Source organism: Lepidochelys kempii, chromosome 1 (genome assembly GCF_965140265.1).
Source record: "Lepidochelys kempii isolate rLepKem1 chromosome 1, rLepKem1.hap2, whole genome shotgun sequence".
Lineage (NCBI taxonomy): Eukaryota > Metazoa > Chordata > Testudines > Cheloniidae > Lepidochelys > Lepidochelys kempii.
The window spans coordinates 295,668,609-295,691,084 of record NC_133256.1 but is presented as its reverse complement, the minus strand read 5'-3'; the positions used below and the strand labels follow the sequence as shown (position 1 = coordinate 295,691,084).

Sequence of the window (22,476 nt, the reverse complement as noted above, 5' to 3'; positions counted from 1 at the left end):
AGCTCATCTTAAGTGATCACTCTCCTTACAATGTATATTTTTTCATGTGTGTATATATAAAATCTCCTCACTGTACTTTCCACTTTATGCATCCGATGAAGTGAGCTGTAGCTCATGAAAGCTTATGCTCAAATAAATTGATTAGTCTCTAAGGTGCCACAAGTACTCCTTTTCTTTTATTAAAAGTAAATGGGCCATTGTACAGCATCACGATACAGAGACTCGGCTGATGGCCCTCTCACACCTGTAAATGTGCTACATGCAAGAAAGCTTGTCCCATTAGTGTGAATTCTGGAAGGAGGAAATAAATATATCTGACATGAAAATTCTTCATCTCTTTGCTGTTTGGAGTCTCACAGGGTTGGAACTAGAAAGCAAAAGCAGAGATCCCCACAGTCAACCTGGGTAAGCCTTAAAAGACATTCAGTGCTGATAGATTACTACAACTCAGTCACCTTTTGAAAGTACAGACTATAACTCATGTGTATACAAGTTTCTTGCTTTAATCTATAAATAACTCATTTCTTTTTGCTAGTTAATAAATCCTTAGTTTGCTTTAGGATTGGCTCATAGTATTATGTCAGTCCCACATGACATTCTGATAAATAAGCTGAAGAAATGTGGGCTTGACAGAACCACCATTAAGTGGATACAAAATAGGTTAAACAACTGCAAACAAACTATAGTTAGTAATAGTAGTAACTATTAATGGAATTATGTCAGATTGTGGGAGGTCTCAACTGGGGTTCCACAGGCATCTGCTCTGGGTCCGGTGTTGTTTACCATCTTTATTAATGACATGATAAGTATAGAAAGCATACTGATCAAGTTTGCAGTTGACAGAAAGCTGTGGGGGTTACCAATACTTTGGAGGATAGAGCTAAAATTCAGAGGGATCTTGATAAACTGGAGAACTGGGCTATAAACAACAAAATGAAATTCAACAAAGACAAAGCATAGCACCTACCAAGGACAAATGTTAGGTGCTACACTTCGGAAGAAAAATTAAATGCACAAATATAGAATGGGGGGGAACTGGCTTGGCAGCACTGCTTAGAAGGATCTCAGTTGGAGTCAGCAATGCAATGCTGTTGCAAAAAAAGCAAATGCAATTTTAGGTTGCATTAACAGAGGTATAGCATGCAAGTCCCGGGAGGTGATAGCACCGCTCTACGCGGTGCTGATTAGGCCTCAGCTTGAGTACTGTGTCCAGTTTTGGTCACCAATGTATAGACAGGAAGTTGAGAAACTGAAATGATCCAGAGGCAAGTGACAGAGATGATCAAAGGGATGGAATAAAAGCCATATGAGCAAAGGCTGAAGGAACTGGGTATGTTTAGTTTGGAAAAAAGGAGATTAAAGGGGGATATGATAGCGGTCTTCAGATACTTGAAAGGCTGCCACAAAAATGATGGACAAAAGTTGTTCTCTTTTGCCACAGAAGGTAGGACAAGAGGCAATGGATTCAATCTACAGCACAGCAGATTTAGATTAAATCTCAAGAAAAACTTCCTAACTGTAAAAACAGTAGGACAATGGAACAGACTGCCTCTGGAGGTTGTCGAAGTTTCTTCACCGGAGATTTTCAAAAGGACGCTGGACAGCCATCTGTTTTGGATGGTTTAGACACAACAAATCCTGCCTCTTAGAGGGAGTTAGACTAGATGACTGATGCTGTCCCTTCTAACCCTATGATTATCTTTGGTGTGAAATCTGAGGTACAAAATGAACTGGGGTAACTGACTAGTCTCTTGAGACTGGAAGCAACCTGAATTTTTTGTGGTCTTTATTGTACATAACTATTTATCAATAAGTCCAACTTGCCTGGGTGACAGTATAGACTGGCATGCCCAAGGGGACTGCCTGTGACTCCATGGTAAGATTGTTACTGTGCTTCAGAAGTTCACATTTGTTACTGGGTTGGTGAAGTCTAAATTATAGAACAAACAACCATCTGGGGACATCTGTCCTGCTTTTCCAACTGTCTGCCCTAAGGTTGGCACTCGTGGTCATGAACAACTCCATACAGCGTGATCATGAGTATGAAAATTTATTTTAGACTTCAGTGGAACATTCTGCTTTGCAAAAAAACAAAGACTTTTAGTTCATTTCCCAAAACTGGCAACATTAGTCAAAATGCTTGAATCAGAATGTTATATCAGATAAATGGCAAACTCAGTAATCCATAAAAACATCATATCATCCTGACGTGCAAAAACTTTACTGCAAAGTTTACAATAGATTAAATATGAAATTCCAGTGCATTGCCAGACAGTGAGATTCCTGTAGGAGACATAAATGTTACAAGAGAAATGATGTAATTGTAGATAATGGACTAGCCCAAAGAAAAACACAGCATTTTCCAAGCACAGTAAATGAAAAAGAATTGCGGAAAATCAATGAAACCCAAGTCACTTAGCAGATATACGCAGACAAGTTGCCAAATACATGTTGAAATAGAAGTTCAAGCCTTTTCCAAGAGTTGAAGATGGAATTTGGCTGACTCACATTCTGCAGATACATGTCAAATCATATAAGCAGAAATCTGTCTAAAACACTTCCATAAAGAAGTAAAGGCATATCAAAAGTAGATAGATCTCATAAGCAGATCTCATAATAGAAAAAGATTACAAAATCAAAGTCATCTTCTCTAACACATACCTCTGTGATTCTCATAGACTTTAAGGTCAGAAGGGACCATCATGATCATCTAGTCTGACCTCCTGCACATTGCAGGCCACAGAACCTCACCCATCCACTAGACTAGAGTGAATTAAACAAAAAAATCAGCATCGGACAAACAACCCATTCCATGGATCAAAGATGTTCTGCATGAGTTAGGCAGTTGTCTGTATTAGATCAAAAGAAAAATACATTTAGGTTATATGGATGAACAATTCTGTCTACTATATGGAGTCTGTTTGAATAGTTTAAAATTTCATTAGGCTTAACTAACATACTTGCTACCCTACAAGAGTAATGGAAGAAATTAAGAAAACCTTACAGAATTTATTGATGAGGTATATATGAATACACATGTTACAACCTGGTGTTTAATAGCACCTTTGAACAACACATGGACAAGTATAGCAGCAGAGGCTACAGAAACATGAAATTAACCTTAGTTTCCAAATTGAAAAGGGTTCAGAAAAGAGCTACAAGGATAGGAGTTTGGGAAGACACACCTTGGACTTAAGAAGCTGAATGTATTTAGTTTATCCAAGAGAAGATTAAGAGGTGACCTGATTGTAACCCACAAATGTCTACATAGAGTAGAGATTTCTGACAGTAGATAGCTCTTTAATCTAGCAGAAAAAACCATAACAAGATCCAGGGGCTGAAAGCTGAAGCTAAATAAATTGAGACTAGAAATAAGGCACAAGTCTTTAACAGGGAAGGCAATTAGCCATTGGAACAACTTACCTAAGGACATGGCAATATAGGTGGCAGGTATAAGAGGCCAGGGAAGACTAAGCCTCCCCAAACAGCTGACCTGACACCTTTGGAGCACTCCCACCAAAAAGGTGGGCACCCCAGCTGTGGCCCTGTCAGCGCTCCACCCGGCTCCCGCTCATCCTCTTCCCTCGAGGCTCCACCTCTTCCCATCTCTGCTCCACCCATGTGGGGGCCTCACAGGATGGGGTGAAGAAACAGGAAGCTTTATGCTAGGAGGGACCAATCAGCAGCTGGCTGCTAGTCAACTGATTCTTCTGAGTCAGTGGTTGTAACCTCTGCTTGCAAGATATCAGCTGCAGTTTCCCTATATAGCCTTGCAGCATGGTAGTGCAAAGAATAAGGCTCATGCTTGGCAACCCTACAGGCCTGACTTCAGGACGCATGGTGCCTGACAAATGATGAGTACCCTTTTAGATTCTTTATAATTATTAACAACAACACTCTGCCATTATCATTAGTAATTTGCACTGGCAGGAAGGCCCTGGTAGAAAGTTAATAGCTTGACTTGGAGGAATACAGAAAAAGGGAAAGACAGCTTAGGCACAGACATTCAGTGATCCAATGAGAGGCGATCCAGCTGGAAGGTTCCAATTTTGCAGTTTTTATCTTGAGGCAAATGGGGGTGGTGGGTGGGAGTAAGTAGTAAGGCTGGAGAGACAGGAAGGCAAGAAAAGCAGAATCCTCAAATTTAGAAAATCTCCACATGGCTACTGTTGTGAAGAATATGGATGTTGCTCTCAAAAGAGGTAACGGACTGTCCCACATCATAGAGCTGTTTCACAGCAAAACACCCTTGCATCCAGCAAAGAAAAAATTTGTGCTGCTTCTACCTGCTTTCAAAAGTGAACGGGCCTACCAAAATGGACTCTGGATAGACAAATTAATTCCGCCTAAGAACAATGCACAAGATAAAGCAGACAGTTTCGTGTACTTCTAACAACATGTGGAGAATGTTAAAATCAAAAGATAGTACTAAGTCCCTAAACCGATATTCATCAAGAGCTCAAATTGCCAAAACAATCTAATGGGGATATCAGGAGAACTGATGGAAGCCATCCATTTTGACTGTTAAAAATGAACTGGACAAAATACTAAAACTATACTACAAGGAACAATCTTTCATTTGCAAGATGGACTGGATGATCTAACATGTCCAACTTTTGTAAATCTTCATTATGAGATATTAATGCTATATCTTTGGAAAGCGGACTTGTACTGAATTGACTAGTCTCTCAGGTACTGTAACTGTAATTGCCGCAGAAAGCTCCCACTCAACTGGTGAAATACATTGGAAACATGTCCAAATGTTCCAATCTCACCAAAAGTACCATAACGCGTACAAAAGAATGACAAACATATCCTAACAGGAATGCCTGTTATGAAGTTGTGGAATTCAGAAATTACAACTTAATATGCGATTTGCATCTTGTGTTGACAGAAAGTTGTGATATTTAGTTTATGAGGGAAAACAATATTCATGTGTGTTACATGGGAAGATGTACTGTACACTATAGCACATTTTCATTGTAAATTGAGATTATAAGACTTTATAGGACAGGGGAGCTTGTCTTGTTATTTGTTCTTAAAACCCAGTGAAATAAATAAAAGCTAAGAATCTATATTTCTACCCCTCTGTCACTCTAATTTAGAACTGCCTATGCCCAGGTTAGTTCAACTCTGAGAAACAGGAAAAAGTTTGCTACATATGTTTCTGTCCCTTGTTACTAGAGATGGCAGAAAATTTTTGAATTTCAAGACTGATGAAATTTTGAATTTTAAAAATCAAACAATATGCTTCAACAAATTTTTCCACTCATTTTTTCCCTTTTTTGATCAACTATAAACCTGTTCAAACTGTTTCAAAATTTCAATTAAATATTGAAATTTGAAAAAAGGGGTGTTTTTTTTTTCCAAAATTTCCCCTCTCCACTTTTTGACCAGCTCTATTTGTTACTACCTCAGAATGAGCCACACACAAATATGACAATATTCAGAAGTCTAGTAAGGACCACTTAACATATAAAGATAAAAAGTTACTTGGTCACATTATGCAACAGGTGATCATTATTCCCATTAATGCATAAACAGTTTTAAAGTTCTATATCCAAGATATTGTGCGCGCTTGGAAATGTGAATATGATTGGACAGGAGAGGAAAATTTAATTCAACTGCTGATTAAACACTGATTTAACTTAGTTTAAACAGCATTAAGCTTTCCTTAAATATGACCATTAAACCACTTAAACAGATAATCTCATCTACAAGTCCAATTGTCTGAACAAAGTTGTTTATATATTATGGCAACTAAATCGAAGCGGAAAACTCAAGTCTCAGCTCATATGAATTATCAAAAGATCAATATAGCTGAGCATTACAAATCACATGAATAAACACCTTCCACATTAAATAGAAATAAGGCATGGGAAATTCACAGTAATATATACCAAAACCTGAATAACCTATAAAAACTCTTTAAAATATTTAAGGAAACTGCATATTTTTCAGTCTAACCAAAATAGCATACAGTAAGTCATTTTCCTAATACTCATGCTATTCTGAACAATTTCTTTATTTTAAATGGGATTTCAGCATTATTATTTATTAATTACTATGTTTCTCAGCACTTCCCAATGGAATGGTAAAGACTACTAAATACTACATAAAAACAAAAATAATAAACTTGTTTAACATAAGACTTCAATTTAATTTTGAAACAAACTGAATCTGCCAAATATCTCTGTAGAGCAATTGACTAGACTCTATCAATGATTGCCTCAAACCCAATTACATACCATGGAGTCAAATTCCCCCCATATTTACACAAGCTTAAATCTTACTGAGTTAACTGGGAGTTGCACATGCCTGAAACGGACAAACTCCTTTTGAAATAATATATAATTAAATGAAACAATATATAAATAGAACCATGCAAATTAGGAGGCCCTTATAAGTTGGTGTATCAAGAGACAAAGAATAAACAATATAATCTAAGATGTTAACACTTCACAATACAATGTTTAAGTTTGAGTTAACTCAATGTATATTAAGTTTTAAGCTAATTGATGAGGTAGTGATCAACATGCTAATGTTTAACACTTGGGTTCTACACCATACAGATATAAAGCCACAAAGACTATCAACAAAGGGATGCTAGTTACACAAAGGATCTATTTACACTTCAAATACAGCCAACTCAGACAACCTAGTTACAACACTGTTGCAATTAGCAGTGTAGATGATAACCATGTCGCACAAGCTTGCTAAAGCTTGGGATATGAAACAGTTAACATAAACTTTTACATGTCTGAAGTTTTAACACATCTACACTATAAATAGCAACCACATTGTAACTAGGTTGGAAGTCAAAAGCACTGTAATCAGGTTTTGTAAATTGGTTGCATTTGCAATATAAATGGGCTCAAAAATATACCAACTACACAGAGAGAGAGAGAGATTGATCTTGCATACATTTTGCTGCATCATATCATACAAACTTGCAAAGAAAAGGACAGGATAGGCCTCTGAGGAAGCTATCAGCTTGGAAGCAGAGATGAAAGGTCTTATTAGCACATAAGGTTTTTATATAGCTTAACTCAGTAGTTTTCAACCTTTTTTCATTTGTGGACACCTAAAAAAATTTTAATGGAGGTGTGGACCTTTTTGGAAATCTTAGACATAGTCTAAATTTAGTTTCACCCTAGGGGTCCGCAAACCACAAGGTGAAAACCACTGGCTTAACTCATATTTTGTATTTAAATGCAGAGCCTAGCTAATGAGTTCTACAGTGGTATTAGCCTAGTTATTTCAATATTTTGTATGGACTTACCTTTCATTATTTTGATTTTTTATTTATTTTCAATTCCATGCCAAATAAAATTTGTTCTGTTTAAGATATCTGGAATGGTGATAGATAATGGTTTGCTTGTAAACAAGCACTGTTTGATACAAGATGAACAAAACTCTCTTAAGATCTTAAGGAAGGCTGAGACAGAAGAGAAATAACTACTGGAACAGTCTGTGAAAAGTGAGGAAACCCAGGGTCTCTTCCACAAAATGGTTCTGAAAGGAAGTTGGGATAGGCCAGCAAAGACACAAGGAAAGTTTAAACACCTGAAGAAGAGTGATAGGCATGGTTAATGACCCATATAGCACTTCGGTGAGTACACACATATAATCACCTTCTTCCCCAAACTTTCCAAAGTACAGAATGGGACACAACTGCCCAACTCAAACCAGAGCAAGAAATTATCGAAGTAGTAAGCCTGACAGCAAATCAGCTAGTTCTTTTGCTATTCAGTGGCATTTACAAGCAAATGGAGATCAGTTTCCATTTTCAGTCTTAGTTCAGATGCACTTGTGTGTCAAATATAACAAGATACACACCATGAGATTATTTTTCTCTCCCACATCAGGAGGTGGTGCTGCTTCATGTGGAATGAGCCATAAACCCAAAAGAAACCTTATAAAAATCACTGATACACATTCTGATCCATTTCAACACATTAATTTAATGTGGATAAATGTAAAGTAATGCACATTGGAAAAAATAACCCCAACTATACTACAATATGATAGGGGCTAATTTAGCTACAACTAATCCGGAGAAAGATCTTGGAGTCATCATGGATAGTTCTCTGAAGACGTCCACACAGTGTGCAGCGGCAGTCAAAAAAGCAAACGAGATGTTAGGAATCATTAAAAAAGGGATGGAGAATAAGACTGAAACTATCTTATTGCCCTTATATAAATCCATGGTGCGCCCCCATCTTGAATACTGCGTACAGATGTGGTCCCCTCATCTAAAAAAAGATATACTGGCATTAGAAAAAGTTCAGAAAAGGGCAACTAAATTTATTAGGGGTTTGGAACAGGTCCCATATGAGGAGAAATTAAAGAGGCTAGGACTTTTCAGCTTGGAAAAGAGGAGACTAAGGGGGGAATATGACAGAGGTATATAAAATCATGAGTGGTGTGGAGAAAGTAAATAAGGAAAAGTTATTTATTTGTTCCCATAATATAAGAACTGGGGACCACCAAATGAAATTAATGGGTAGCAGGTTTAAAACAAATAAAAAGAAGTTCTTCTTCACTCAGCACACAATCAACCTATGGAACTCTGAGCCTGAGGAGGTTGTGAAGGCTAGGACTATAACACGGTTTAAAAGAGAACTGGATAAATTTATGGAGGTTAAGTTCATTAATGGCTATTAGACAGGATGGGTAAGGAATGGTGTCCCTAGCCTCTGTTTGTCAGATGGTGGAGGTGGATGGCAGGAGAAAGATCACTTGATCATTACCTGTTAGGTTCACTGCCTCTGGGGCACCTGGCATCGGCCACTGTCGGTAGACAGGATACTGGGCTGGATGGACCTTTGGTCTGACCCAGTATGGCCAGTCTTATGTTCTTATAGATTCATAGATATTTAGGTCAGAAGGGACCATTATGATCATCTAGTCTGACCTCCTGCACAATGCAGGCCACAGAATTTCACCCACCACTCCTAAAAAAGACCTCACACCTATATCCGTGCTATTGAAGTCCTCAAATTGTAGTTTGAAGACCTCAAGGAGCAGAGAATCCTCCAGCAAGTGACCCGTGCCCCATGCTACAGAGGAAGGCGAAAAACCTCCAGGGCCTTCCAATCTGCCCTGGAGGAAAATTCCTTCCCGACCCCAAATATGGCGATCAGCTAAACCCTGAGCATATGGGCAAGATTCATCAGCCAGATACTACAGAAAATTCTTTCCCGGGTAACTTGGATCTTACCCCATCTAAAAACCCATCACAGGCCATTGGGCCTATTTACCATGAATATTTAATTACCAAAACCATGTTATCCCATCATACCATCTCCTCCATAAACTTATCGAGTTTAATCTTAAAGCAAGATAGATCTTTTGCCCCCACTACTTCCCTCGGAAGGCTATTCCAAAACTTCACTCCTCTGATGGTTAGAAACCTTCGTCTAATTTCTAATCTAAATTTCCTAGTGGCCAGTTTATATCCATTTGTTCTTGTGTCCACATTGGTACTGAGTTTAAATAATTCCTCTCCCTCTCTGGTATATTTATAGAGAGCAATCATATCTCCCCTCAACCTTCTTTTAGTTAGGCTAAACAAGCCAAGCTCCCTGAGTCTCCTTTCATAAGACAAGTTTTCCATTCCTCGGATCATCCTAGTAGCCCTTCTCTGTACCTGTTCCAGTTTGAATTCATCCTTCTTAAACATGGGAGACCAGAACTGCACACAGTATTCCAGGTGAGGTCTCACCAGTGCCTTATATAACGGTACTAAAACCTCCTTATCCCTACTGGAAATACCTCTCCTGATGCATCCCAAGACGACATTAGCTTTTTTCACAGCCATATCACATTGGCAGCTCATAGTCATCCTATGATCAACCAATACTCCAAGGTCCTTTTCCTCCTCCGTTACTTCTAGTTGATGCGTCCCTAGCTTATAACTAAAATTCTTGTTATTAATCCCTAAATGCATGACCTTACACTTCTCACTATTAAATTTCATCCTATTCCTATTACTCCAGTTTACAAGGTCATCCAGATCCTCCTGTAGGGTATCCCTGTCCTTCTCTAAATTAGCAATACCTCCCAGCTTTGTATCATCTGCAAACTTTATTAGCACACTCCCACTTTTTGTGCCCAGGTCAGTAATAAAAAGATTAAATAAGATTGGTCCCAAAACTGATCCTTGAGGAACTCCACTGGTAACCTCCTTCCAACTTGACAGTTCACCTTTCAGTAGGACCCGTTGTAGTCTCCCCTTTAACCAATTCCCTATCCACCTTTCAATTTTCCTATTGATGCCCATCTTATCCAATTTAACTAATAATTCCCCATGTGGCACAGTATCAAACGCCTTACTAAAATCTAAGTAAATTAGATCCACTGCGTTTCCTTTATCTAAAAAATCTGTTACTCTCTCAAAGAAGGAGATCAGGTTGGTTTGGCACGATCTACCTTTTGTAAAACCATGTTGTATTTTGTCCCATTTACCATTGACTTCAATGTCCTTAACTACCTTCTCCTTCAAAGTTTTTTCCAAGACCTTGCATACTACAGATGTCAAACTAACAGGCCTATAATTACTTGGATCACTTTTTTTCCCTTTCTTAAAAATAGGAACTATGTTAGCAATTCTCCAATCATACGGTACAACCCCTGAGTTTACAGATTCATTAAAAATTCTTGCTAATGGGCTTGCAATTTCTTGTGCCAATTCTTTTAATATTCTTGGATGAATATGTTTTGGTGGAACTTATACCCCGACTTTTGTCCTTCAAAAATATTTAATAAACTGTCACCAACTCAAATATCCCAAATACTGTTTAACAAGAACTTCCTGGATCTGTGTGGAGGCACTTCACACTCTCACTAGAGGAAGAAGAATACAGAAACACAGCCCTATCCTGATGGCTAACAGTTGGAGAGCTTTCTCCTGTTCATCGTGTATGGGACTATTAGGAGAGTTAGTGAGAAGAACTGGATTCTAAAGTCTTATTATGCTGATCACAACCAGTTTTCTATCTCCAGTTTGTGAGACTCATAGGGTATAATTAAGTATCTCCCCCCCAGTATCTGGTAGAGATTGTGTCATGGAGCACAAATTGGTCGTGGTTCAAAACTAATAAAATTGAGATGATGACGATGATAAGGTTGGCAAAGTAACCAGAAGATATGACAAAGATTATATTGATCCCTTTGCTAGGGATGAGAGATAGGACGCATATCCACTCCGTGCCACTCCAGTACATAATTCTGAGGTCCTGGTAGCTTTTCAGTTGTTTTTAGATGATCAAACAGCAGTGGTGACTAGGACTGCTTTTTTCAATATACAGTGAGTCAGGAGATTGTGACCTCTTCTCACAGTTACAGACCTTGCTACCATAATCCAGTCTGCTGCAATACACTTTACATAAGGCTACATCTGAAATCAACTGGAAGCTAAAGTGAGTGAAGTATGTGTTATAGACTGCTTAATAAGCGGCTCTCTCCCCAAGAGCACATGAGACCAACCTTCTATGATCTCCATTGGCTACTAGTTGGTTTGCTGGTGAAACTTAACGTGTTAGTTTAGTCCTATAAGCCTGAAAAGGTTTGGGACCTGCCTGTATGAGAGCCAGCATCTCTCCTGTGTGAAAATACTGCAGTTGAGATCACCTGTAGCACTCAGGCTGAAATCCCTTTGGTTTGTAAGAGCAGGTCTGCAGACAGGTCATTTTCTGTGAGGGAACCTCAGATGTAGAATTCACTCTCCCACACACACCTCATGGTTTGAAATAATAATAGCTGCCAGAATTTGCTGACCTTTGTGGCATGCTTAAAAGACTATCTATTTGCATATGTGTCCAGGGAGAGCAGAAGGTGTGTGGAGTTTGGGGAAAACTGAAGTGTGGAAGTTTTGTTTCCTGCTGACTGGCTGATGAGGTTTGCTGCTGTTCTGCTCTTCTTGTTTTTATTATGAACTGTTTATACAATGATTTGTCAATGCACTCAGAGCCTGGGATAGGTGTCCAAATCCAAATAAATACATATATCATGTAAGTGTCACAATACAATATAAGATGTATGTGGAAATCCCTCTGTGTACTTTCAGAGGGGTCACATACAGAGGTGAAAGCTCAACAATACATAGTCAAGGTTGTGGTTGCATAAAATTGGTGAAAGACAGTGACAGTAGAATTCATAGGATCTCTGCAGAGAATATGTCCATGTTTGTCCTAGAGAGTTTGGAGTGTGACATTCCCCTCAATCAGAAAAGAGAGAATTTTCAAGAGCAATTTGCAACTATGGTATCTACTTTATGATAAGGAGTCCACAACTTTACTTTCTAAAATGTTAGCTTATATCCATGAGGGTGAAACAAGAATTAGATGCAACCCACCTATTATCAAGTACAATTTTGTCCTAAGAATTCATTGTACTAAGAATTTAGAGATATTTTTGTATAAGATAGGTATATTTTGATGGGGAAAATAACTAATTTGGACAGGAGTCCTCTTCAAAGAAATCAGGTTCAGATATATCCATATTACATGAAGCATTTGGGGACACATGAGGTTTGTCTTAAATAACTGGGATAACAGAAGCCTAGCTTCTCTGAACTGAGTCGTTGGAAGTGAGACCTATGTTATTTAAGAAGATATAGGACAGGAGTGGGCACTATTTTAGCTTTGACTAGCAAGACTGAGGTGGCTTTAACAATAAATCTTTTTCTTGTTTGTGATGGAGAAGAGATAGTTCAAGCCTTTGGTGCCCAGAATGCAGGTGAGCTATCAAAGACAACTCTGGGAGAAAAAGAGGAGAAAGTCATGCCTCTAAGGCAGGGGTGGGCAAACTATGTCCCGCAGGCTGGATCCGGCCCGTCAGGGCTTCGGATCCAGCCCGCAGGATTGCCCCTTGTGGTGCCGCAGGTCCCTGCGGCCCGGGAGGGAAGGGGGTGCAGAGGGCTCCACGCGTTGCCCTTGCCTCCAGGCATTGCACCCCGCAGCTCCCATTGGCCGGAAACAGGGAACCACGGCCAATGGGAGCTTCGGGGGAGGTACTTGGAGGCGCGGCAAGGACAGCGCGCAGAGCCCTGTGCCCCCCACTTCCCCAGGGGCCACGCAGAGACGTGGTGCCAGCCACTTCCCAAAGTGGCGCGGCGTGAGGCCAGGGCAGGCATGCAGGGAGCCTGCCCTAGCTCCTGTGCGAGCTGCTGCCACCCCGGAGCTGCTTTAGGTAAGTGGTGCCAAGCTGGAGCCCAAAACCCTCCTGCACCCTGCCCCCCCAACTCCCTGCCCTAAGCCCCCTGAACACCCCCTACACCCCAACCCCCTGCCCTGAGCCCCCTGCTGCACCCTACACCCCAACTCCCTGCTCTGAGCCCCCTGCAGCACCCCGCACCTCTCCTGAACCCCAACCCCCTGCCCTGAGCTCCCTCCCGCAGTCCACACCCCTCCTGCACCCCTGCGCTGAGCCCCTCCTGCACTCCACACCCCTCCTGCACCCAATCCCTTGCCCTGAGCCCATTCCTGCACACTGCACCTCCTCCCACAACCTGCACTCCCTCCCGCACCCCACACCCTAGCCCCAGCCCTGCATACAATTTCCCCACCCAGATGTGGCCCTCAGCCCAAAAAGTTTGCCCACCCCTGCTCTAAGGGCATGTCTCACTTTAGAGTCACAGGTTCATATGAGTTGTTGGTTCTTCAACTGTTAATGGTTGCTCTTCCTTGATTTCAGTTGAGGCAGATACCTTTGATCACTCAGAAGCCACCATACACAATGACTGAGTTTTGCCATGAGAGGCAGAGAGATCCTGTTAGACATGCTCACATGATATGGTCATAAAGAGCACTAAATAATTTTCCTATTCTTCTATTTCACACATTTAAATGTCCCCTTAGGTAGAATGCCTGACTAGACTGGGGCGGAGGGGGAGCCTAACAAAAGATTGTGAAGCAAACCTGAGAGCTTAAACAGGCAAAGTGAGACTGAGGAGCCTTGAGACAACTGTGTTGTCAATAAAATATTCTCTTAGTTACAAATGGCTGTTCAAGTGTGACATATGCAAAACCCATTTAGTTAGAGATTGGCCTTGTCTACAAGAATGGACAGTGAGGGAAAGTTAACAGGAAGCAGGCCAGAGTATGTGAGTAGTAGTGTCAGTGAGAAATCATGCTGAAGAAAGGAAAAGCGAGAGCACAAAAGACAAAACTATGAGAATCAGGGAGAAAGTAGCAGAGAAAAAAATCAACTGAAAAATCCAAGTGAAAAAATAAAGCATTCAACTCCCAGTTCTCTCTCATTGCACTGAGTGCCTGGAGAGTTTGAACAGATTCCTGTCCTGTCTTTTTTGCTTACATATAAACATAACAATACTTAAGTTTTACTCAGTGAGTAAATTCCTGTCTCTTATGCCAATTTGTGTTGGTGAGGGATGACAATACTAGTAGTACTTAAGTATTTCCGTGACATATTATGGAGATTTAGGGTTACAGCTTCATCTACCAGAATAGAGGATTCCTAATGAACTCAGAATGTTTAAGTGTTTGTCAGCAGCAATTAAATTTGTCCAAAGAGTGATTGTTTGTCAATTGTTGACAGTTGGTAACATTTTTCCTATCTTTTCCCCATCTGATTGTAAGCGGAGTCAGGATGAGCTCCACCCTGACATCTGGTGGTGAGTTGTGGCAAGTTGTGGAAAAGAACATCAGGGACTGATTTCATTTGCATATGCACACCCACCCCCCCCCTAGCATGAGCCCATAGCTGCCCAAATGGTCACTTTGGCTGCTATGGGATCCCCAGTTTCTCTGTTATTGGGGCAGGAAAAATAAATTATTATCCTGATTATGTGAATCAAGGACAGTGGAACTGTACTTGGCCTTTTGTTATGATGGAGGGACTTGCCATCAACTACGTAGCACTCGCTAGGCAAGGGACATGGGTCCCAAAACTCAGTGAATTGTGAGAGGCTGGGGACAGGTATTAGTATCTGGTGGTATAGCCCCCTGGTAAGAGCCTTATATGCTAATTGCACTTTCTCCTCTCTCTACTGTGGAATATCAGAGCTAATTTTGATTCTATTAGCAGTCTAGTTACACGCTGCTGAGCTGAATTCGCTTTGGGCCTATGGTGCACCAGCACTGAGGCTCCGCTACTAAAAGCTGAAATCACAAAAGAGCTAAACTTACTAAGAGCTGAAATCACTGAGTGTAGTGTTAAGTACTGGGGAGCCTGAAGATATATTGCGGAGCAGTTTGCGAGACAGCTGGAGCGGCTCATGGGACGGCTGGCAGAGCGGAGCGGCTGGTGGAGCGGAGTAGTTTGTGGGATGGCTGGAGCAGCTCATGGGGGTAGCTGGCAGAGCGGAGCAATTTGTGGGATGGCTGGCAGGGTGGAGCAGAGCTCCATGGAGAGGTGGGCAATCGGCTTTGGATCACGTAAGGTGCCCCTTAACCCCCACTCCCTCCCCATCTCCACCCAGGTCGGGAGGTAAAACTCTGCAGATAAACTTTCGAACTCTGGGGCTGCACTGACCAGGGACAGAGACTTCTGGGTTGTTGGACTTTTGGGACTTTGGGTGACTTTGCGGGACTCAAGAACCAAAGGGAAAGGACACACCCCAATTTGCTTGGGGTGGGTTTTTTTGCTCATGGGTTGTGTTAGGAATCCTGTTGGTGGTGTTTCCCCAACATAATGCCACATTGTTTCTCTCTGTTATTAAAAGGCTTTTGCTACACTCAGACTCTGTGCTTGCGAGAGGGGAAGTATTGCCTCTTGGAGGCGCTCAGCAGGGGTGGTAAATATTTGTCCCAGGTCACTGGGTGGGGGCTCGAGCCGGTTTTGCATTGTGTTATTGGAAGGAACCCCTAGATACTGAACCCGGCCCTTGTTGCTGCCAACTTTGATGGGTAGAAGGGTTACATGATATAATACTGATGCTCATGTACGTTATATGCTTAACTGAGCTTCTGCACACTGATCTCTTCTTCAGAGTTAGGAAGTAACTATTAGTTAAAATTAAATGTTACCTAAAAGGAAAATTTAGCATCCAGTGACAAGCACTGTAAAAGTTTTCTTTGAAAACCCAATTTATTCCAACTCACTAGTACTGTTGTACTTTAACTACATTAAAGAGGGAAAAACCAAATACCAGTGGGCTGTTATCTGTATAATGTAATTCCAGATGAGTCTAACCACTGGCATATGTTAGTACCAGTTTCTGACGGCCATCCAATTTTTAACCAAATATAATTAAAAATAACACTTCAGTAAAACAAATTCCAGGACTGTTTACTTTTCTTGAAAAGAAGCTACTACACTCCTACTTAGTAGCAGACACAATTGTTTTCAGAATCCCCAGAAAGGTGATCCACCCACCCCCTATTAAAACAAAACAAACAAAACCTCTTGCACTGAGTAAGTTCTGGAGATCAACGCTTGGGCCCAAATTCTCCCCCCTCTCCCAAAATCAGAATAGCCACATTTAGTGTGGAGAAGAGGGGCGTTACCAGAAGGGTCTGAAAAAAATTCTCTGCTTAAGTGACAGAGGTGACAATTAAGTTACTCTGAAGACTATTACACACCTGACACTGCTTTAGTCCTTACCACTTCTGTTTTTCTATGCTTCATGTAACAGAAGATCCAGTGGCTTTATGTTCAGCAGAGTTTGGGTGTGGCAGAGACAAGCTGGGATCTGTACTACATACAAGGACTGCACCTGCAAAAAGGCTCCACGTATCCCTACATATACTCCCTTCCCACACATACAACCCCACAATAGAACCATGCTGGATTTGGAGTCCTCTGCAATGAAAGAAGGGGATAACATTTGGCAAAAGATTGGCCAACCCATCCTTCCAGCTGCGGAAAATGGTTTATATCTCGCTAGAGTCCAACAACATATCCCTGTGTCTGTCTCAAGAACAACACAATTCTCCTCAAGGGGCTGAGCCTACTGTTTCTACAGCATTAAATAGTTTAATTTTTTTTTAATTCTCACTTTTTCTTTAGATAGGAGCTACCTTGAATTGAAGACTCACTCCAGTCATGATTATTAAATAACGGTGTCATCTACTATATTGAAATATTCTTTTCAATAGTATTTCCCTGTATTTCTCAATCAACTTGTAAAATTAAATGAATTTTTACCTCTTTTGTTTTTTCCTGTCTGGATAATGTTTGAGAGGCCACTTTGGTCCACATGCAGCCAGTGACATCCACAGGAGACCTTGTTTCCCACTCTTGTAGGAAGCTAAAATTGACTAATGCAGTAAAAGTAAAAACAAAAACAAAGAAATAGAACTTACGAAAATAAAGTTTGAAATTTTAGAAATGACTCAAAAGATGTAAATTGTCTGCTTGCAAGTGATCAGAAGTCCAACTGTGAGCCCACTTAACCTCCTGCCTTTGACTGCATCCCCAACTTTCCTAATTATAGATTCTCTCCTGCAATTATTACAAACTCCCTAATAACCTCTTAACCTCCCCCTGCCATTTACATCCCTGAACCTAGTGAAAGTTCTGCCATGTAACACATCAAAAGTGCACACAATTTGTCAACAGCCTTTAAGCAACATTCCCTGGGTACTGTGCAACCATATATGCTCTTGGGAGCAGCTTACACGGAGGTCAGAAAGAGCAGCAGAAGCTTGAGAGGGTGACTGGAGTCAGGGATGCAAACAGGAAGAGGGTAGGAACTTAGGAGGCAGTACTGAAGGATGTGGATGAAGTCAGGGAAGTGGAGAAAGATGCCAAAGAGATTAAGTGGGTATTGAGACCTGGTTTACCAACTAAACTTCTGATCACTCTCGGGTACATTGTATACATCTTCAGAGCAATTTTTAAAAAAAATTTTAATTTTCCTGTAGCATTTTTAAGTCCTGTTTTTTCCCCTTAACTTTTACAGCATTGGTCCATAGCAGTTCCCCTGAAGCATATGAAACTGGAGAACATAACTGTCATCACTTGGCTCAAAACAGCCTTTCAAACTTCACTCACTTCTAATTTCTTGGGAATTGCAATGAGGGAAATTCTCCCGCACCTTTCACTTCCACATGCCAGGCTCAAGTAACTGGGTTTAACATGGAGAAAATGGGTCCCACTAAGAGACAGGATTTGTCCCAATATAATTACAATAAAGGGTTATAAAATAACTAAGGGCTAAATTCTACTATCCTTACTCACAGTAGTACTTTCTCCATGATTAGTCCCATTTAAAACTATACATGACAAAGACTGGCTGTTGACTATACAACACAAATAAACTAAAAAACTGAGAAAAATATTTTTCACTAACTTCTTTCAGTTCCAATAAGCTTACATATTATTTATAAATACAATAGGTACAAATATTTCAGATAGTTGTGCCTTTCAGGTTAGTGATGTCCCTTCAAGTAGTGAAAAACTGCTTTACATGGGATGGGAGTTCCTAGATAATGAAAACTGTAAAAGGAGAAAGATCTATTTGCTGCAGCTTATTATACCAATCTAGTCTGAGCACCTTTCAATAAAACATTAAACATGATGAACTTCTCATCCTCTCCCAAGAGGGAGAATTGTACGTGCAATATAGTGTTTTGTTTTGGTAGAGTTTTGGGTGGAGTTGGTTTTTCATTTTTTATGATGTACATCAGTATTTATTAGGGATGCTTCAAAAGCAAGATTGGATATGCACATGAAAACAGTCTCTGGTCTAGACCGTTTACTTTTTCAGCTCAAATAGTCAATGTTTTAGGGCTAGACCAAGTCTGCAGGCTCAGGTCTGAGTATACAATAGCACATAGTTACACCATCCCAAAAGGAGCACATGGAAGGAATTGAGCAAAGACACCCCTCTGAAGTATAGTTTCCTCTGGGGCTCCCCTTTTAACACTGTCGCAGAAGGGAGTATGCTATTTGTCAGCCTTTTGTAAATTGCTGCATAATCCCCCCACTCACATCCAGCTAGCTCTGCTCTATTTTCTGCATCTTCCTTGCTCAAGTGCTCGTAGGGAAGAGTATAGTATATGCAGCCCTTGTGCCCCCAATGCCCAGACCTAAAAGCCTTACTCCTTCTACTTGCATGCATGGCAGCACGGGACTAGGCCTGTACACAATCTAGTCCTAAATTAACATAGCAGCAATTACACAATCATATTTTTAAAGGGAAATGTTTTATAACATTGTGCTTGGATGGCAGGTCTATTGAACATAACAGCCCTCACTCTATGGCCTAGTCTACACTTGGAAATTAGGTTGGTGTAACTACATCACTCAGAGGTGTAAAAAAATCCAGACCCCATAACACCTCAGTTAAACCGCCTCTCGAGGAGGTGGAATACCTATGCTGATGGGATAATCCCTCTCGTCGACACAGGTAGCGTCTTCACTGAAGAGCAGCACGCTGCTGTAGTGTTTTAAATGTAGATAAGCCCTATATCTTACTCCTTTACCACATCTGCAATATGTTCTAAGTGGTTTTTTTTTGGTTTGGTTTGGTTTAACTAAAACAAAAATATACTCTGTGTCAATACGTACTACTTGATATTAAAAAGCTCTGAGATACAATTTTATCATTACAAGTTTAGAATGCTTGATCTATAAAATACCAAATATTAGACAGGATAACTTAAATAACTGCTTTATAATGTCATCCTCGTTTTAATATAAAGCAGTATTATCACAGTGAAAAAACAAGAAATTGACAAAAGTGGCAAAAGAAGAAGCCAGTGTACATCTTCAAAGAGTGTTGGGTAGTTTGTGATTTGTAAATAAAGAAGAAAAGGCCAGTTCTCATATTTTGTAGCCCAGGGTGGGAATCAGAAGAGTAAATAAAACAAATCTACTTAGCTTTATGGCTCTCATGAGCTCAGTATATACGTGGCCTAATTCTGTTCTCACTGAAGTCAACAGAAGGTTTTTTTATTTACTTCAATGCAGAAGATTTGGATGATTGTGGCACAGGGAACACTGGGAGCTTCTCTTCTTCATCTTCTTGTCCTACAGCATTTGTGGAAGCAGACGAAGAAATAGCCAGGGAAAGGCTAGTGTCTGTACTATCCCAGGACACCACATCACTAGTCCTGACTTCTTACCCGTCTGTACATATATAATGTTTAATGCTGATTTACAGCATCACTTAATCAAAACACTGGTTTATTGTATTTCTGAGGCAGAGTTTTTTCTGTGTTAAAATGCCATACCAAACAATCCTATAATATGCCAGTAGCAGATCTTATGAAAATGGCATGCGTATAGCTCACCAAAAAAGAATCATCAATACAACACAGTGCCAACACCTACACATACTCCTGGCATGACCAGCTACCTCGAATAATGCTTGAGAATTTCAGACTGAGCTCTGCTGCAAAGGAGCCTCTTTCAAACAGGGAAAGAAATGAATGAAGGAGAATAGGAAGCAATAACCAGCATGCTTACCAGGCCACCACAGAGGCTGAAGACAGCCGTATGTGTCTCCTGTGCATTGACATGCCCCCGGTAGAAGCAGTGGCGCAAGTCAGAGGAGGGCTGCTCCTGTGGGGACCCCACATGCATCACTTTATAATGAGCAGCAATGAATCCTGCATCAGTGCTCAAGTTCAGTTGGAAGAGCTGCCCATAAGCATTGAGCTGGTAATGTGTCCTGAAAGCAGCAGGCTCCCCTGGTGCCTCCAAGCTCCTTTTCCTCCTCCTGAAGTGATGTGTGTGAGGGAAAACGTCTCCAAATTCATTCACTCGGGTAGGTGTGACTATCTCGTAGGAAGAGAGTTCCTTCACTAAGGTCTCTGCAACAGGAAGAAAGAGAGCCATCCTTACCAAATAGTGTGGAAATAAGCCACACTTTTATCCAAAATTTGCCCACTAACATGCAGCTGCCTTACTTGAGGAGACATGGGTCAGGAAGGAGACTTTGGGTCTCCAAAGGAATCCCTCCTGTGTCTCCTCTCCAGGAGACATACATTATCAGTGCATACACACTCCAAACACTCGTACATACTGTAGGTACCAGCTCCCACTACCGTACACACGACCGGCCTCCTACACCCCCACACACTGTGTGCCCCCCCCCCGACCCCCAGCATGCTTAGCAGGAGGCTGAAGACTGCCCTGTGTGCCTCCTTTCCATTGACATGCCCATGGTAAAAAGCAGAGGCGCAAGTCAGTGCCATTCACATACAGTGTGTGTGTGTGGGGGGGGGGGTAATGCACCACACTCAGCCTGCCTCCCACAACCCAACTCACAGACCCTATGCCACACAGTCCCTACTGACCCACCCCGCCAACCTAGGCTCCACAGCCTCCCCACTGACACGAGGTACTACACGTTCACTCCCACTCCGTTTTGCGCCCCACACATTCAGGGCACACACAACCCCTCTCTCCTTTTCACCCCCTCCCCCCATTCCAGTTACACACACCGCACAAACACACACGAATATGCGCTCCACACTCACACGCGTGGCCCCCCACACACGCACCCGGGCACGTGCTGAACACACACACACACACACACCCCCACACCCCTCCCTCCTTCCCTGCACTTACAAACGGGGGGTGAAACCCCGGCCCCCCTGACATCAGCGGCACCATTCCCAGCGCCCTCCAGGGAGCCGGGATTTCCCTCCGCGTGCGCCCCGCCACCACCACCCGGGCGCCGCGTTCCTCGAAAGCACCGCGCCGCGGTGTCACCTCCAGCTGCCCGGGGACGCCCCGCCGCTCGGGGCCGAGCCCAGCCTTCTTTGTTGCCGCCTGTTTACCTTGCGAGGGGTGAAACCGGACTTCCCAGGACTTGGTGATGAGAAGGGAGAGCGGGCACAGCAGACCCGCTAGCCACTTCGCAACCCGCATGGCTCGCTCCGGGGGCGCCCCGCCGCGGAGCTCCCCCGCCCCCCCGCGCCCCCCCCCCCCGCGCCGCCGCTGCTCCAGCAGCAGCGCCCGCTTCAGCAGCCGCAGCCGCCACCCGGCTGGGCCGACCCCGCACGGCTCGGCTCTTTCATGTTCCTGGCGCCCACCCTGGTCCCCTGCGTTGTCTCTTCCTTTCCCGGCTTCCCCGCTACCCCTTCAGAACGCTGCCCGCTCCGCAGCCCCTTCCCGGCTCCCCCCCGCCTGCACTCTGGCATTCGCTCTCGGCTCGCTCTCTGCGCCGGGGTGGGCGAGGGCGGTTCTTCCCCTCCTCCCGCAGCCTGTGGGGAAGCGAGGAGCAGCATGCCAGCTTCACTCAGTCCATGGCCATCCCAGGACCCCCGATCAAAGAGACTGCCCGCCCCCTTGGGGCAGGGACCTGGCCAATGAGTGGAGCCGGCTCACTCCAGCCACTCCATCTCACACACACACACACACACACACTCTCTCTCTTGCTGTCTGACACAATCAGGCACCGCAAAGTGTAATGAATAATAATAATCACTCCCAACTACAGAAACCTACACATAAGAAGAAAAGGAGGACTTGTGGCACCTTAGAGACTAACAAATTTATTTGAGCATAAGCTTTTGTGAGCTACAGTGTGGGGGGGGGGGGGTACGCACCACACTC

At 42.3% G+C, this 22,476-nt stretch overlaps 1 protein-coding gene across 1 annotated transcript in view; it reads right to left on the bottom strand.

Moving 5' to 3' along the window:
• The window catches only part of ADAMTS20 (ADAM metallopeptidase with thrombospondin type 1 motif 20), a 169,174-nt gene extending 147,385 nt beyond the window's left edge, over positions 1 to 21,789 (bottom strand). Inside the window, exons 1-2 of the mRNA XM_073331555.1 lie at positions 21,699 to 21,789; positions 20,380 to 20,726 (exon numbers count right to left, since the gene is read on the bottom strand). Coding sequence (XP_073187656.1) covers positions 20,380 to 20,726; positions 21,699 to 21,789 — 438 coding nt within the window. The remainder of the gene's footprint in view (positions 1 to 20,379; positions 20,727 to 21,698) is intronic.
• Positions 21,790 to 22,476: the final 687 nt, after the last annotated feature.